A 15,200-nucleotide genomic window follows, 5' to 3' on the forward strand; every position below is an offset into this window, starting at 1 on the left:
CTGGTCACAGCCTGGGCCCTTCCAGCGTCCCTGCCCTCTTCTGCGCTGGTGTTCGGCCCTGGCCCTGGCCCTATCCTGACAGCAGCTGCCTGGCTCCCTCTCTAGGGCGGGGGAGCACAGGGGCTGGGGCAGCAGAGGTGTCAGTGGGGACAGAGCCTGGCTCCCCATGAGAGGGCCTCTCCCACAGGGGAGAGTGGGCACCTATGCTTGCTCCGGATTACCCACAGTCTGCACGGCTGCCCTCACCTCTCAAACTGCGAAGGGGAAACTGAGGCCCACAGAGGCTTAGCTGCATGAGCAGTGAGCCTCCATGCTGGGCTAAAACTGCAGGCCCTGACCTCAGCACCCCACTCCACGGGGCAAGCCGGTGCCCGCGGCCCACAGCCAGGAGGGGCAGCCAGCCACTGGGAAGGCAGAGGCACCAGCCTCGCTTCAGAACCATCCCAGAACCACAGTCCTGCACATGTGTGCAGGATCTAGGGACAGCCACAGGCAGAACAGCCTGCCCCCATGCGAAAGGCACATGCTGATGTGAAAACTCCAACATTTTTTGTGTTTCGGGAAGCAGAGAGCAAAGTCCAGAAAGTATGGTCAGGGCACATGCCTGAAATCCTAGCAATTCAGGAGGCTAAAGCAGGAGTATTCTGAGTTGGAGACCAGCCTGGGCAACTTGGACCCTATCTCAAAATAAAAAATAGGGCCGGGGATTTAGCTCAGCGGCACAAGCGCCTGCCGGGCAAGCTCAAGGTCATGAGTTCGATCTCGTTATCAAAAAATAAAAATAAAAAATAAACAGGGCTGGGGGTGTGGCTCGGGGGTGGCTTCCTTGACTAGCACGCACAGGGTCCTGTGTTCCGTCCCTAGCTCAGAAAAAGAAAAGAAATTGTCTTGACTAATAAAAGGGCAGCCACCCAAACCGACCCCAAATTGATGGAGACACACAGCAGAAGCAGGTGCCCTCCCTGCAACTCCCCACTCCCCGCAGTTTTCCAGCTGCGGCCGGCCTGCCAGCAAGTCTACAACCTCTTCCACCCCGCGGACCCCTCCGCCTCGCGTCTGGAGCCACTGCTGGAGCGGCGCTTCCACGCGCTGCCACCCTTCAGCATCCCCCGATACCAGCGCTACCCGCTGGGGGACGGCTCCTCCACGCTGCTGGGTGAGCACCGCTGCACCGGGTGGGGACGGCTCTGAGGGCGGTGCCCTGTCCTAACCAAGGCTGCACCCTGCTGCCCCAGGGACTGACAGAGGCACACATTCTCCGCCCACTGAGCACAAAGCTAAGGTCCTGAGAGAGGCCTCAGGAAGTCAGGGCACTGTGGGGCCCATAGCAGGTGGCTGGCCAGGGATGGGGGGCACCACAAGTGGGCATGTGGGTGGTGGCACCTCCAGCCCCAGCGTGTCCCGCGTCTTGTGAGTCCTGGTCCTCCAGAAGCCCCGGTCTGTGTGGTGGTGTCTGCAGCCATGTGAGTGTCTGCTCTCCTCCTCTCTGTTCTTCCCATCCCCTCCAGTGGAGACCATGCAGAGAAACCCCGAGCTGGTCCTGGAGGGAGGCCCCCCGGCCCCGCTGCCCCCCGGGGACAGCTTCCTGGAGACCAGCATCCCCGTTCCTGCACCCGCCGGGCAGGATGGGCCCCGCCAGAGCACAGGCTGTGCTGAGTGTGTGTACCCCCCTCGTGGTGGTGTCTGCTTAGCTGTCACCCCGTCCTGCGCCTCCTCCCTTTGCACCCTCTTTGGCCACTGGGAGTTGGGAGTTCAGTGGCAGGGACAAAGCACAGGCAGGAAGGCCCAGTTGTGCCTCCTCTGTGCACCTTGAGGCCAGAGGCTGGGGGGACCCGAAACAGCCCAGAGACAGCAGGGCTGACCCAGGGTCACACTGCTGATGGTGAGAGTCCCAAGTGCTGTCCTTTCTCCTCGCGGCTCGCAGGAGCAGAGAGGAGATGGGGAGGTCTCAGCCCGCTGCAGCCCTGCTCCCCCAGCAGGGGCAGGATTTGGGGGTTCCCTCCTTGAGGATGCCGAGCCCCCTGTACCTCCATGCTGCTTGCTTCTCCCTTCTCCGTCCTGTCCTTGGCACGGCTTTGTCCCCAGATGCCCTTGGTGACAGACACCTGTCATGTGTGGGGCATCCTAGGAGCCACCCAACGTCCCCACTGTCACTGCCCTCACACCCAGGGTGGACAGCCAGGTGTCAGCTGGGCTGGGGAAGCCCACAGGCCCAGTGCTGCTGGGGCTGCAGAGACGGCCAAGAGCCTTGCATGGGGGGAGGGTGCCTCGCCTCCCCATGTCTGTGTGTCTGTCTGTCTGTCCTCCCCTGCCACAGCTCCAGGCCCTTCACCCTCGCAGCCCTGAGCCACAGGCCCTGACAAAGCTGAGCCCCTGCCTGCCCCAGCTAAGGCACATGCTGGCTGTCCCACTGCTGGGGGATGGGGTCAGGCGGGCCTCCCTAACCAGCCTCTGTCCCTGTGTGCCTGCAGCGGACACGCTCCAGACCCACAGCGCCGTCTTCCAGGAGCACACAGCCCCCTCGTCTCCTGGCATGGCCCCCACCAGCCGAGGCTTCCGTAGAGCTAGCGAGATCAGCATCGCCAGCCAGGTGTCAGGCATGGCTGAGAGCTGCACTGCGTCCAGCATTGCCCAGAGTGAGTTTGGCCTCCATTGGGGCCACCACGCCCTCAGGGACAGATGGCCTGGTCCAGAGCATCCTTAGCAGCCACCACTGGGGAGGCTGTGCGGGTGGCACTCCAGGGGCTGTGCCCAGACGAGGCCTCTAGGGAAAAGCAGCAGTGGAGGGCCTCGGTCCCCTCACGGGTCTCCCGGCAGCCAGCAGCAGTCAGGGTAATGGCATGTGTTGCAGGCAGGGCCCCAGGGGACCTGGCAGATGCGCAGCCCTGGCTCTGTCTCACGGTCCAGTGTGGCTGAGCCAGGTACCTGTGCTTGCTCTTCAGAGGCCCCGACGCTCAGCCACACCCCCAGTGTCAGGCGCCTGTCCCTGCTGGCCCTGCCCTCCCCGGCCCCCAGCACCCCTGGCCCCAACCCCCGGGCCTGGAAGGCGAGCCCCAGCCTGGAAAGGGCTCCCTGCCTCCCCAGCCTGGACCTCGGAGACGGTACCTGCCACACACGCGCCCTCTCTAACTCGGGGTCACTTGCGTTGCCAAGCACACTTCACTGTCTCTCCACACACACCGCTGGGGCCTAATGGGGAGCTGGGGGTGGTGGCAGCGGGGGGGGCAGCATGGGGGAGACGGACGGGACAGGGGCACCTCAGGGCCCTCCTCACTCGGGCTGTGTGTAGTGTGGAGCCAGGACAGTGCAACGGGTCCTGTGGGTTCCCCGAGTACAGTTGCAGTGGCCACTGACTAGTCACTACCCCGGAGGAGGTTGGCTAACTTAACTGCTCAGGTCTGAAGGCCAGGTGGCCCTTGTGGGGCTCAAATAGCCCAGCACAGTGACAGCCTCTGGCCTTCTCCCCACAGTTGCTGCCAAGTGGTGGGGCCAGAAGCGGATCGACTACGCCTTGTACTGCCCTGATGCCCTCACGGCCTTTCCCACCGTGGCCCTGCCCCACCTCTTCCACGCCAGCTACTGGGAGTCCACGGACGTGGTCTCCTTCCTGCTGAGACAGGTACCTGGGCCCCAGGGACACCAGGGAAATAAGACAGTGGGCGCAAGCAGGGTGCAGGCGCCTGGCAGTGTGACCTGTTAGGACACTAAGGGCTGCAGGGACAGGGTGCACGGGCAGTCGAATGGAAATCAGGCAGCAGTGGGTTAAACCTTGCCCCTAAACCTCGCAGGCTCCCCTTGCTGGCTGCCCAGGCCACGGACCTGTCCACAGCAGGCAGGGAGCAGGTGGCAGGGCCTGCACCTGCCCCATGGCCACCTTCACCCCCAGGTCATGAGACACGACAGCGCCAGCATCCTGGACCTGGACGGCAAGGAGGTGTCAGTGTTCACGCCCTCGCAGCCCAGAGAGAAGTGGCAGCGCAAGCGGACGCACGTGAAGCTTCGGGTGAGGGCGGGCGCCACACGAAGCCCAGGAGAAGCCCGAGTCTGGAGGAGCAGCCACAGTTCAGCAGGGGTCTGAGGCTGGGACCCACAGCCCCGGGTGATGTCCTTGCCCAAGGCCAGGCAGCCACTGGCCACACCGGGCAGGATACAGCTGCCCCCGCCCACTCTGACCTGACCCCACTCCCGTCTCCAGAACGTGACGGCCAACCACCGGATCAATGATGCGGTAGCCAACGAGGACGGCCCACAGGTCGTGACCGGCCGGTTCATGTATGGGCCTCTGGACATGGTCACCCTCACCGGAGAGAAAGTGAGGACATGGGGCAGGGAGCGGGGAGTGGGAGCCAGGCCCGGCCATGTGTGACGGCTTGCCCCATGCCAGGTGGACGTGCACATCATGTTGCAGCCGCCCTCAGGCGAGTGGCTCTACCTGGACACACTGGTGACCAACAGCAGTGGGCGCGTCTCCTACACCATCCCTGAGGCGCACCGTCTGGGCGTGGGCGTTTATCCTGTCAAGATGGTGGTCAGGTGTGACGTGGGGCTGGGGGCAGGAGGAGGGTGCAGGGCAGCGAGGCTGGTGGGGGGCAGGAGGAGGAGCCCCAGTGGACACTGACAAGCTGACCCTGCGGCCAGGGGCGACCACACGTTTGCCGACAGCTACATCACCGTGCTGCCCAAGGGCACAGAGTTTGTGGTCTTCAGCATTGATGGCTCCTTCGCCGCCAGCGTGTCCATCATGGGCAGTGACCCCAAGGTTCGAGCTGGGGCAGTGGACGTGGTACGGTGAGTGGTCCTGAAGGCACCATGTAGCCAGTCATCATGAGATGGGTGGACTCCATGGCAGGTGGCACTGGCAGGCCAGGTGAGGGGACCTGGTACTGCCGGGGATGGGAAACACTTGGCATCTGGGCCTGAAGGACACAGGTGCAAGCCCGACAGTTTAGTGTCCCAGCTCCGTGGGACCCCAGGAGGATGATACTGCGGACGTGGCAGGCAGCGCCCTTGGAGCATCTCCATCACTGTCCTCCTGGTCCCCCTCATCAGTTGAGCCTGTGAAAGGTGCACCTTTCTGCAGGGGGCAGGAAAAGCGGGTGGGAGGGGGCAGCTGTGCGATGCTGGGCCCGCCCTCCCCCCAGGCACTGGCAAGACCTGGGCTACCTCATCATCTATGTGACGGGCCGGCCCGACATGCAGAAGCAGCGGGTGGTGGCATGGCTGGCCCAGCACAACTTCCCCCATGGCGTGGTGTCTTTCTGCGACGGCCTGGTGCATGACCCGCTGCGGCACAAGGCCAACTTCCTGAAACTGCTCATCTCCGAGGTGGGGTGCAGTGCGGGGTGGGGCGGGGAGGGGCAGGGTGGGTGGCAGAGGAGGCCCACCCCATGCCCACACCCATCTTGCCCCCAGCTGCACCTGCGCGTGCACGCGGCCTACGGCTCCACAAAGGATGTGGCCGTGTACAGCGCCATCAGCCTGTCGCCCATGCAGATCTACATCGTGGGCCGGCCCACCAAGAAGCTGCAGCAGCAGTGCCAGGTGAGCAGGCCTCAGTCCCGGGGCCGCAGCGGGCAGCCCTGGGCATCCCAGGCCCTGATCGCACCCCATCGCTACCTCCGCAGTTCATCACGGATGGCTACGCGGCCCACCTGGCCCAGCTCAAGTACAACCATCGGGCCCGGCCGGCCCGCAACGCAGCCACCCGAATGGCCCTGCGCAAGGGCAGTTTCGGCCTCCCCAGCCAGGGCGACTTCCTGCGCTCTCGGAACCACCTGCTCCGCACCATCTCGGCCCAGCCCAGTGGGCCTGGACCCCGGCTTGAGCGGACACAGGGCCAGGCAGAGGGCGAGCAGCGGGGCCAGCGCAGCATGAGCATGGCGGCCAGCTGCTGGGGCCGGGCCATCGCTGGCCGGCTGGAGCCAGGCACAGCTGCGGGCCCCAAGTAGGCACTGTTCATGGGTGCTGTGGTCTCCATGGTGCTAGGCCAGGGCACCACCCATCTGAAGGTCCAGCCTGAGCACGAGCATTGACATAGCCCGGAAACCATCCCGGTGCCCCCAGAAGACACGGGCCACGACACCCAGTGCTCCCAGCCCTGCCCCCAGGGTCTGATGAGTCTGGCTGTTGGACCCGGTGGGACAGCAAGCAGCATGGGGCGGCAGGGGGATGGGGTGCTCCCCTGGCCTGGCCGCCTGGTGCAGGTGTGGGCCCCTCCGGCCCACCCTCCCGTCCCCGCCCGCGTGCCCTCCCACCTGGAGCAGCTCCAGCAGGGCTCCTGCTTCTTGTTGACTCAAGTTCTCAACTGTTCAACCTCACTGGTTTTGCACTGATTTGTGAGAGTGGAGACCTGTTTCCATCTCCTGAGGCTACAGACTGGGTGACACGCATGGAGGTCAGCACTGCTGAACCAGGACCTCAGCACAGACGGTTCCAGTGCGGCAGACCCTCATCCGAGCAGGAGAGAGGCCATATTTAATTTCTGTAGCCCTGCCCCGGCCCACCCTCCACCTGCCCCGCCGGGAGTCCTGGCCAGCCACAGGCCTGGTGGCATCTTTGGCCCCAGGGAACACAGCCTGGGTGTAAGGCCAGTGACACCCAGAGCCCAAACACCCTGGGGCTTTGGGCCTGGCCACCTCTTCTGCACCTCACCTGCCATCGGCCAAGGCCCGCCCTCCCGCCCGCCCGCGTTTCTAGGCCTTTCTACTCAGTCTGATTTCTATGAGGTTTTTTTAACTGAGCGATCCTCGGCTGCTTCCTTTTCTTAACTCTTTCAGTACAAGCGCAGCCCCTGCACATTTTAAACACCCAGCACTGTGACGGAGTCCAGCCTGGTTCTGGGTCCCGTGGGCCCTTGCCCCAGCCCACTAGGTGGGGTTCGGTCTCCCTGCCTCACCTGACCCCCGCCAATTCCACTGAATTTCTACTGGGGGGTGGGGCGCACACTTAGATTTTTTTAATGCCAATTCCGTTTCAACGCGAATCTAAGAAGCCACAGCTCGCTTCATTAGCTTAAGGGCAGGCGGCCACAGCTCCCTCCTCACTGGGCCGGGGACACGCTGTCCCCCATTGTGCCGGGTCTGAGCCCGGGCCAGGCCTTGGCCCGATATCTGGTGATGGGGCTCAGTCTCTGGGAAGCTGCCAACCCAGTCGCAGCCTCGGGGTGTGTGGCCAGCAGGGGTGCACAAGCTGGCGCTGACTCCTTGCCCGCGTGTAGATATGTACAGCTGGGGGCCCATGTAAATGTCCTGCAGAAGTGGGCCTCTGCAGAGGGAAAGCTATTTATTTTGTGTAGAGAAAAGTGTCTGGAGGGACAGAACCTTCAGGGTTTACCCTATTTAAGATGTAGCTTTTTGGTGTTGTTTCAGGCATTACGTATAACGCAACGATTATTCTATGGACCAAGTTCCCTGGTAACTGTTGCAGTGGAAGTGCAATATCTGCCCCCTCCGCCCCAGTGGGCAGTGGTTGGCCCGACAATCATGGCCCTGGCCCAGGGACCCTGTGGCCAGCGCCACCTCCTCTTCTGGCCCCACTGCCAGTCTGGCCTCTACCTGGGTGCCCAGTCATCTGGAGGGGTGCCTGGAGCCTCGGCAGACCCGCAATAAAGGCTAGAGGCCTGGCCGTGGGGTCCAGTGGGCAGCGGGCAGTGGGCTGGCCTCTGCGGGGGGCAGCCCTCCCCCCGCTCTTGGCTCCCCCACCTGTCCAGCCGCCAGCCATGCCAAGGACAACAGCAATAGTCCCCTGGGCCTCCCCCGGGGCCCTCAGCCATAGACGGTGAGACGGCACTCCCCCCCAGTCTCTCCTCCTCCGGGTCTGCTTCCTGCCTCCCGTAAGGTCCCTTTCGGCACATTCTCCTCCTAAGGGAGCACAGTTTCCAGAACCAAGAGGGAGGGCAGAGTCCTTTAAAAATACCAAAAATGTTTACAGCGTTGGGTGCTGAGCCGCAGGGCCAGGCCTGACCAGCCGTAACCAAAGGGTGAGGCAGGCCATGCCCACGCCACCCGCCCAGGCCTGTTAGGGTAGAAGCCTTAGCCCCTCGCGCCCGTCTCTGATTTCTAGAGGGATCCCAGGACACCCTGCCAGCGCCCGCTGCCTCGGCCCTCCCCTGTCCTCCCTGCTGTCTGTCTCTGGCCACGTGTGAGCAGTCTCCTGACTGTCCCTCCCATGCTGTCCCCATGGCATCAGCCTGAGTGTGCCTGTATTCAGCGTCGCTGTCTGTTACACCGATTAAAGAAGCAGGAAGGCTTCCTTCTGGTCTCTTTATTGCAGAGCACCCATGGTGGGGCTGGCCTAGTCCCTCAGGCCACCAAGGCACTGCACACAGTGGAGCCAGGACACTCATGCAAGGTGCTCTGCCGGCCTCCGCTTTCCAGGGGACAGACAGACATCAGGAGCCCCAGGCTCCTACCTGCATGACATGTCTGAGGAAAGGTGGAGACAGAGCCGTGGCCCAGCGGGGTGGGGGACACGGGGACTCACTCTCGGTCTGCCTGCACACTGCGCTTTCCCACCTGGCAAGGGGAGCAGCACCTGCCCCGGCCCAGTGGGGCCCTGCTCGTCCCTCCCCTCAGCACAGATGCTGCAACAGAACACACAGTCGGTCTGCAGCTAAGCAATGTTTAATACCCAGGTGGCGGGCACTCCTCCAGATGGGGGCCCGGGACCCCACCATAGGCCATCTTCAGGTCTTGCCAGCAGGGCCTCAGGGAAGCAGTCCGGCTCGAATCTGGAAGGACAGGCCATCTCCACGGGTGGCTTGCTAGCAAAAGAAAGGGGGGGGAGGGTGTCAAAAACAGCATGGGGGGGGGCATGGGCAACGGGGCAGCACCAACCTTATTGATCTCTCTATGGCGCTCTTTGGTTACGATTTCCTCCAGGACCTCCCCATCTCCCTTAATGAGCCTGTGGACAGAGAGTACATTCCTCGTGGCAGGCTGAACCAGGGGCAGGGGGCACTGGGCTTGGCGGCCACCGCACTGCCCCACACAGGGCCTTTCTGGGGCAGCTGTGGCTCCCACTCCCCTATGGGCCTGGTTGTGCCAAGCGCCCCCCACCTGGTGCGTCCTGTCTCAGGGTCCACCACCCTGCGGATGACGCTCTGTCGGGCGTCCCACTCCTCCTTGGTCATGGGCTTCATGGCCTGGATTCGGGACTTCTGCTCATCCGTCAGGACTGGAAGGGAAGAAAGGCAGAGGTGGTGCTGGGTGGCTGGGGTGTGGGGCTCCTCGCTGCGCGTGGCCATGCCGTACCTGGGCCATTGTCCTCCTCCCAGGCTGACTGGTGCCACTGTTCCAGTGAGGGGCCAGGCAGAGCCTCAGCTGGCTGCACCCCTGTCTTCTCCTTGCCTTTTTTCTTCAGCTTCTTCTTCCTTTTCTTCTTCTTCTTTCTCTTCTTGTCCTTGTGTTTCCCCCGCTTTTTTCGGCCATCGCTGGAGGAAGAGGAGGAGGAGGAGGACGAGGACGAGGAGCTGGAAGAACTGGAAGAAGAGGAGGAGGAGCTGGATCGCGGTCTCCTCCGGGCCTTGTGCTTGCTTCTCTCTGTGATGCAGGGAGAAGGTGAGGCTGGAAGGCCGGGAGGGCAAGAAGTAAACATTTGTCCCCTTGTCCAGGCCTGCGGCAGCCTCAGGTCTGCACAGGGAGCGCCTCGGTGGGCCAGTAGGGGCTCAGCTCCGCCCTGTCCGTGGGTCTTTTGATCTGGGCGACACTGCACCCCGAGTTGCCCCGCACCCCTCCCTACCCTCAGAGGACCTCACCCTCCGCCCCCTCGGCGGCGCTGGCCCTGCGACCTTGGGATCCGGAGGTGGCGCAGTTTCTCCGAGCGTCCCCACTGCTTTTCTTCCTTCTTTTTTCCGACCCTCGTCCCCGGGACTGGCTGCGGCTTCTCGAGCGCTTGCGAGAGGCGACAGGAGCCATAGCGCCGCGAGCTGGGGACGGAACGGGACGCGCTGGCTCCGCGACCCCCAAAGGCCGGATCGCAGGGTGAATGCCCGGGGCAGCAACCAAGGGCCAGTCCTCGGGGCGCCTGGTACCCGTCACCACCGAGAACGCGGCGATCCTCTTCCACCCCTGCCCTGGAGAAGTCCAACTTCGCGGACTCCAAGACCCCCGCGCCGCGGCTCCTTTAAAGGGCCCGCCCTCTCACCCAGCTCCGCGCCTGCGCACCGCGCTCCGCGCCCGGGACCGACGCCTACTCTCTCAGGTGAGAGTCACCCCAAGGCCTTTCCGACGTGCTCGTGGCCCGGACTATTGCGTCCTCAAGGAGGACCCCAAGACTGCTGTGCACTCGCTCCAGCCGAGAATCGGATCAGACTGCCAGCCCCTCACCGCGCTTCACGCGGCGAGTAAGCGGCAGCGAGGTGCTGTCAGGCCACTTCCGGCCCGGGCGGTGCACCGGGAGCCGTCCGGGTGGCAAGCGGGGACCCGCCGCCTTCGGTTCTGCCGCGCCTCCTTCCTGCAGAGGCGAGCTGGGCACCCGGGTTTCCCTCTCCGAGCCGATCCTCAAGTTCTCGCCCCCCTCCAGGGGTTGGGCTCCCGCATCTTCTCCCTGATCCCAGGGAAGATGCCGCCCTCCCGAGCTGGTCACGAACCCAGGAGCTCTGGGCTGAGACGCCCAGGTCTTTCCAACAGCACCCAGTCTCCAGGTCGCAAACCCGACCGAAGCACTGCGGAGGGGCCAGAGAGGCGGTGACAGTGACTGCATGGAAGGCAGGACCCCTCAGAAACCTGCCGCCTGCTTCCGCAACAGGGAACCGTGCAACAGGGAACAAGGCGGGTGGCATTCCCATCTCTGCGCCGTCAAAGTGGACATGCCCACATCTTCAGTGCGCAGCCCCAAACTGGGCGCACCTCCTCCAGTTTTGGAGCCCCCCACACCCGTTGTAAACTCGCCGGTAACTACAACAGCACACGCAGAAGGCTCTCACAAAGCAATTTATTAGCAGGAGCTCATTGGATTCTTACGGCACTTGGAAGAGCGAGCCAGGGCAGTGGCCGCAGTCCCCGCTCCTCACCCATCCCGGGAGAAAGTACTCATCCTGTAAAACGCACACAGAAGCTCTGCTGCCAGCGAGCCTGTGCTGACCAGTCCGCCTGCCAAGCAAGGACCACAAGCTGGAGCACCTCACTGACCACTGAGTAGCATGGCTGAAGGGAACAGGGACTTTATTCTGCCCCTCTGGGCCCAGGGCAACAGAGGCCTCACCTGCCCTGCCACCCCAGCCCCACTGCCGCGCCAGGCCAGGCTCAGGTCAGCGTGCACACGTCCACTGAGGGGAGCTCCTCCCGGGTGAAGCCGTCACCAAAGCCCTCTGCCTCGTCCACAAGATCCGGCTTCCGGCAACACATGGGGCAGAGGTGGTTGCGCACAGCTGAGGCCCGGAGCCAGATGACCAGGTTCCAGCGCTCGCCGGTGCCCAGGGCACGGGCCCCATGTAGCTGGCCGCCCCGGTGCAGGACACCATGGCCCACCACATGCTCCACCTCCAGCGGCTGTGTCAGGGCTGCAGGTGTCTACACATAGCATTGGCAGGGCTCAGGCCTGTGTACCCACGGGGTACTGTACCCATCCCTGCCCATGGGGCTCACACGCTCACCTGGAAGAGGCCCCCAAAGTACAGGGCACCCCCTGTGAAGGCCTTGCCCAGGGCCACGTTGAGTGTGAGCTCCGCATTATCATAGTGGCAGCCCAGCTCCCGGTCCTGGCCTGGTGCATACTTGACCACGAAGGCTCGATGGCTGTCCAGCCCCGCCCCGCCACAGTCAGGGTACAGCAGGCCCATCAGGGGCTGCAGGAAGCGCTCCCGCAACGGCGTCACCAGCGGCTCATCCAGGCCCAGCTCATGCAGCAGCACCTGGGAGTAGCCCTGGGGTCAGCAGAGAGGCCTCTGGGGCCTTGCCTGCGTCCCTGGGAACTGTTCTTCCTGAGGCCACTGCTCAGTTTTGCAGCACCCCTACCCCAACAGCTCCCGGCCGCCGCCACTCCCACACTCCCAGCACACAGAGCCCGCTTCACCCACCCCGTAGTTGTTCATGGTGTTGGGTCTTCCCCTGGGCATGTCCGACTGTTCGAAGTGCTCTAGCTCCTCCAGCAGGGCCTGGCAGAAGGACACTGTGAACACAGGCACCCGGTAGATGCGCTTCTCCTCTGTGACGGGACAGATGGACAGTGGGCTGGGTGCTCAGGTAGGGCCAAGCAGGCCTGGGCTTCAGTCATTCCGTCTGCCCAGCCTGCTGCTCGTCAATACAGTAGGCATGGGAGGACCTTCAGCTCTCACTGCAGGGCCCCTCCCTGTCGCTTGAAGGCTGTGTCACTGGCCCTGCCAGCTGCTGCAGGTGTTTTGTTTTGTTTTGTTTTGTTTTGTTTTTCTGAGATAGGGTTTCCCTAAGCAGTTCAGGCTGGTCTTAAACTCCCTTTGTAGCCCAAGCTGGCCTTGAATTCTCAGGAATCCTCCTGCCTCAGCCTCCCCAGTATTGGGATCACAGGCATGTACACCATACCCAGTCTCTAATTTGTTTTTTGAGGGAAGACATACCAAATCTCCCATACCCAGGCATCTCTGGCTGCCACTCCCAAATCCTGCTGGGGTTCGGGGTCATGGCCTCACCTGACACTATCTCCAGCCGCTGGAGGAGACCCAAGAGGTCTGCACCCGGGGACGTACTGTACTTAACTGCAGCCAGAAACTCAGGAGCCAAAGCTGCATCCTAGGGAAAACACACCAGCTACAGGGGCCTGCATACCCCACCTCTTCCAGGAACCAGCCCCGAGCTCCCTGCCTGGTACCTGCAGTGTGCTGTAGAGGTCGGGCCGTGCTGGGCAGTAGGAGCTCGCAATGAGGGCTTTCCTGGCAGCTGACTCCTGCCCCAGCCGCCGTCTCCGCACCACCTCCTGCTCAAGCTGGGATGACACAGAGCTGTTACCCTGTTGCAGGGTTTCCAAGTCCCTTGAACCCATTGTAGAGATGATGAAACTGAGGTCTGGCAAGGCCAGAGTGGCACGCAGGCTGGAGGCCACGTTCCTCTACGTTCCTGAATCTATCAGAGTCCAATGCAGGTAGCAAACGTCTAGCTTTTTTTTTTTTTTAACTGACCTATATTATCTGCCCCTTTTCTTTTTTATTTTGAGATAAAGTCTCCTTAAATTCTCCAGGAGGGACTCACATTTACAGTCCTCCTGCCTCAGCCTCCCAGTGCTGGGACGGTGGTTCCGGCAAGGAACTTCTTTCTACAAGGCATGTGGGGGGTTGAGGGGCACGGGTATCACACTTTGGGCTGCTCTAGTCCTGGCCTGGGTGGAAGCAGTGTCACGGTCCAGCCATGTCCAGGTCGGGGAAGTGGGGCTAAGTGGGCAGCAGCAGCCCTGGCACCAGCCTCAGAGGCCAAAAGGGTCACAGGACCCATGGCCTGGATCTCGATCCTACCCACACCGAGGCCTTGAGCAGGCGACGCCCACTCCAAAATGAGGGTGTGGCGGAACCTCTCACTCCGCAGTCAATAGGGGCCTGACACAGACAACTCTTTCTCCATTTCTCACCTTGTGCCAGGACCCAGGAATAGGGGTGAATGGGGGCAGGAAGTGGCGCCAAGGAGCCCTTCAGAGACAGGCTGGGAGACCCTGCAGTCCGCTGACACATTTAGAGGGAGGGTTGGGAGGGCGAGGCCGGGAGCGTTACCTCCACCAAGAGCTGCTGGAAGTCCTCGGGGTTGACACAGCCTCGGCTGCGCAGGATCTGGGAGAAGACGAACCAGTGAGTGTGACTGTGTGGCCTTGAGCAAGTCCCTTGATGTCTCTGCGCCTCCGTTTCCTCTCCTTAAAATGGAGATGTGAGCCAGGGTGTACCGGGATCATGCAGGTGACCTTAAGCGCAGAGCGGAGTTCCCGGGTTGCTCCCACCAATACCAGCAGAGCACCTACACGTGGGTTCGCCCATTCCTTCCTCGCGACAACTCACTGCGGTGAGGCTGTCCACCCCTTTATGATGGGCACACCGAGGCGCGCGGGGAAACGGCTTTGTATCTGAACTCGAAACCTCGGGGACAATGATCCCTCGTCTACCCTCTGTCCGCGTCTCCCGAGAGCCAGCAGGGGTCACTCACAGAGCCGTAGTCCTGGCGCAGCTGCCGCTCGTCTCGAAAGCGAAGGTGCAGCCCATAGCGCGCCACGTACAGGTTCTCCGAGCAGAAGCAGGCGCAGCGGCAGAAGCGGCGAGGAGCTGCAGCCGTCGCCATGGTGAAGCGTTACGCGGCCCTCTCGGATTCCGTAGGGGCACTTCCGGGTACGAGAGCGGGGTGGAGCCGGCACCCAAAGGGCCGTTCTAAATTCCCAAGAGTAGGATAAGAACGAAGAGGGCAGCGGCCCCCAGGTTCTGCCTCATGATTTCCCCACCACGGGACACTATGTGGGTAGACGAGCTAAGTCACACCCTCGTGGGCAGGTACGAACTCAGGCCCACAAAGCCTTTCCTTTTAAATGCGGCCCCCTACTCAGCTAGGAACTTTCGGAGAGGCACCTGACCTCACAAGGAAGCAGGACAGTTAGGAGTTTTGAGGTCCGACCTTGTTCCTGTCTGAGCGCGAGTGCAGCGTTTACTCCGGGACCCGCAGACACTCAAAACTTTTGGTTTACACAGTTCATCCACGGTAATACTCCGGCCTGCGCGACTTCCGGCGACGACCGGGAAGGCCCCGGATGTGAGCGGAACCCTGGGCGTGGTTTGCTGGGGGGGGGCTCCCCTTGAGTGTGGGCCGGGTTTGAGTTTGCGCAGCCGCAGTGTGAGATAAGTGATGCTTTGGTGTCTTCCAGGTTAACCGTCTCTTAGGGTCCTCGTCCTTTCCCCCTTGTGCACCCCAGAGCCCAGGTCTGCAAAGCCCCGTCACTCAGGAGGCCTGAGACACCGGGTAGGGAATTGGTGTCCGGGATTCCACCCTCGCCCCTGCCCTAGAAGCCCGGCCAGGGCTCGGTGAAGCCTTTCTCTCCGCCAGAAGATTGCAAGTGACAGCGCCTTCTATGTCTGGACCTGCGCTGAGACATCTACCATTGCCTCGACCCCTTTCCTTCCCACGACAGACCTCTGAGCTAGACACTCCTGTTATCTACCGGAGAAACTGAGGCTCGGAGAGGCCGGGCCTCTGGAGTCTGCCCTAGGAGTCCCCTCCCCCAACCTGTCCCTTCCCACCGCGGGGAGCCTGAAGCCTGGGGTT

General features: G+C 62.6%; 3 protein-coding genes across 24 annotated transcripts in view; 1 reads left to right on the forward strand and 2 right to left on the reverse strand.

Moving 5' to 3' along the window:
- Pitpnm2 (phosphatidylinositol transfer protein membrane associated 2) overlaps positions 1-8,250 on the forward strand; it is a 128,994-nt gene extending 120,744 nt beyond the window's left edge. For 7 of the 11 annotated variants that reach the window (XM_063225520.1, XM_063225527.1, XM_063225521.1 and 4 more), the window contains 12 exons: positions 986-1,156; positions 1,509-1,658; positions 2,472-2,636; positions 2,943-3,101; positions 3,471-3,619; positions 3,887-4,003; positions 4,196-4,312; positions 4,385-4,533; positions 4,639-4,788; positions 5,142-5,325; positions 5,413-5,541; positions 5,625-8,250. In XM_063225520.1, the coding sequence (XP_063081590.1) occupies positions 986-1,156; positions 1,509-1,658; positions 2,472-2,636; positions 2,943-3,101; positions 3,471-3,619; positions 3,887-4,003; positions 4,196-4,312; positions 4,385-4,533; positions 4,639-4,788; positions 5,142-5,325; positions 5,413-5,541; positions 5,625-5,948 (1,964 nt within the window). In that variant the 3' untranslated portion in view covers positions 5,949-8,250. Of the gene's footprint in view, positions 1-985; positions 1,157-1,508; positions 1,659-2,471; positions 2,637-2,942; positions 3,102-3,470; positions 3,620-3,886; positions 4,004-4,195; positions 4,313-4,384; positions 4,534-4,638; positions 4,789-5,141; positions 5,326-5,412; positions 5,542-5,624 lie in introns of those variants that run through there. The other 4 variants (XM_063225525.1, XM_063225524.1, XM_063225526.1 and 1 more) reach the window with 4 other exon arrangements.
- Positions 8,251-8,605: 355 nt separating this feature from the next.
- On the reverse strand, positions 8,606-10,400 carry Arl6ip4 (ADP ribosylation factor like GTPase 6 interacting protein 4). Of its 8 annotated transcripts, none has more exons than XM_013144765.3 (6): positions 10,144-10,400; positions 9,788-9,925; positions 9,252-9,539; positions 9,057-9,174; positions 8,835-8,904; positions 8,606-8,761 (listed from the first exon to the last, which is right to left on the reverse strand). In XM_013144765.3, the coding sequence occupies exons 2-6, from the start codon at positions 9,912-9,914 to the stop codon at positions 8,705-8,707; spliced, it is 660 nt and encodes a 219-aa protein (XP_013000219.1). In that variant the 5' UTR covers positions 9,915-9,925; positions 10,144-10,400; the 3' UTR covers positions 8,606-8,704. The 8 variants fall into 8 exon arrangements, with proteins under 8 accessions (XP_013000219.1, XP_005000507.1, XP_003463006.2 ...); XM_005000450.4 differs by having other exon boundaries at positions 9,252-9,563; XM_003462958.5 differs by having other exon boundaries at positions 9,755-9,925.
- Positions 10,401-10,918: 518 nt separating this feature from the next.
- Ogfod2 (2-oxoglutarate and iron dependent oxygenase domain containing 2) lies at positions 10,919-14,706 on the reverse strand. Of its 5 annotated transcripts, none has more exons than XM_013144761.2 (8): positions 14,556-14,706; positions 14,097-14,314; positions 13,673-13,729; positions 12,784-12,897; positions 12,605-12,704; positions 12,017-12,144; positions 11,594-11,851; positions 10,919-11,510 (listed from the first exon to the last, which is right to left on the reverse strand). In XM_013144761.2, the coding sequence occupies exons 2-8, from the start codon at positions 14,226-14,228 to the stop codon at positions 11,244-11,246; spliced, it is 1,056 nt and encodes a 351-aa protein (XP_013000215.1). In that variant the 5' UTR covers positions 14,229-14,314; positions 14,556-14,706; the 3' UTR covers positions 10,919-11,243. The 5 variants fall into 5 exon arrangements, with proteins under 5 accessions (XP_013000215.1, XP_003462958.1, XP_023417770.1 ...); XM_003462910.5 differs by having other exon boundaries at positions 14,515-14,681; XM_023562002.2 differs by having other exon boundaries at positions 10,919-11,090; positions 11,203-11,510; positions 14,097-14,677.
- Between the last annotated feature and the right edge of the window lie 494 nt (positions 14,707-15,200).

The sequence above is a fragment of the Cavia porcellus genome, unplaced genomic scaffold (assembly GCF_034190915.1).
Source record: "Cavia porcellus strain 051 isolate PalLab524CR breed Dunkin Hartley unplaced genomic scaffold, mCavPor4.1 scaffold_16, whole genome shotgun sequence".
NCBI lineage: Eukaryota > Metazoa > Chordata > Mammalia > Rodentia > Caviidae > Cavia > Cavia porcellus.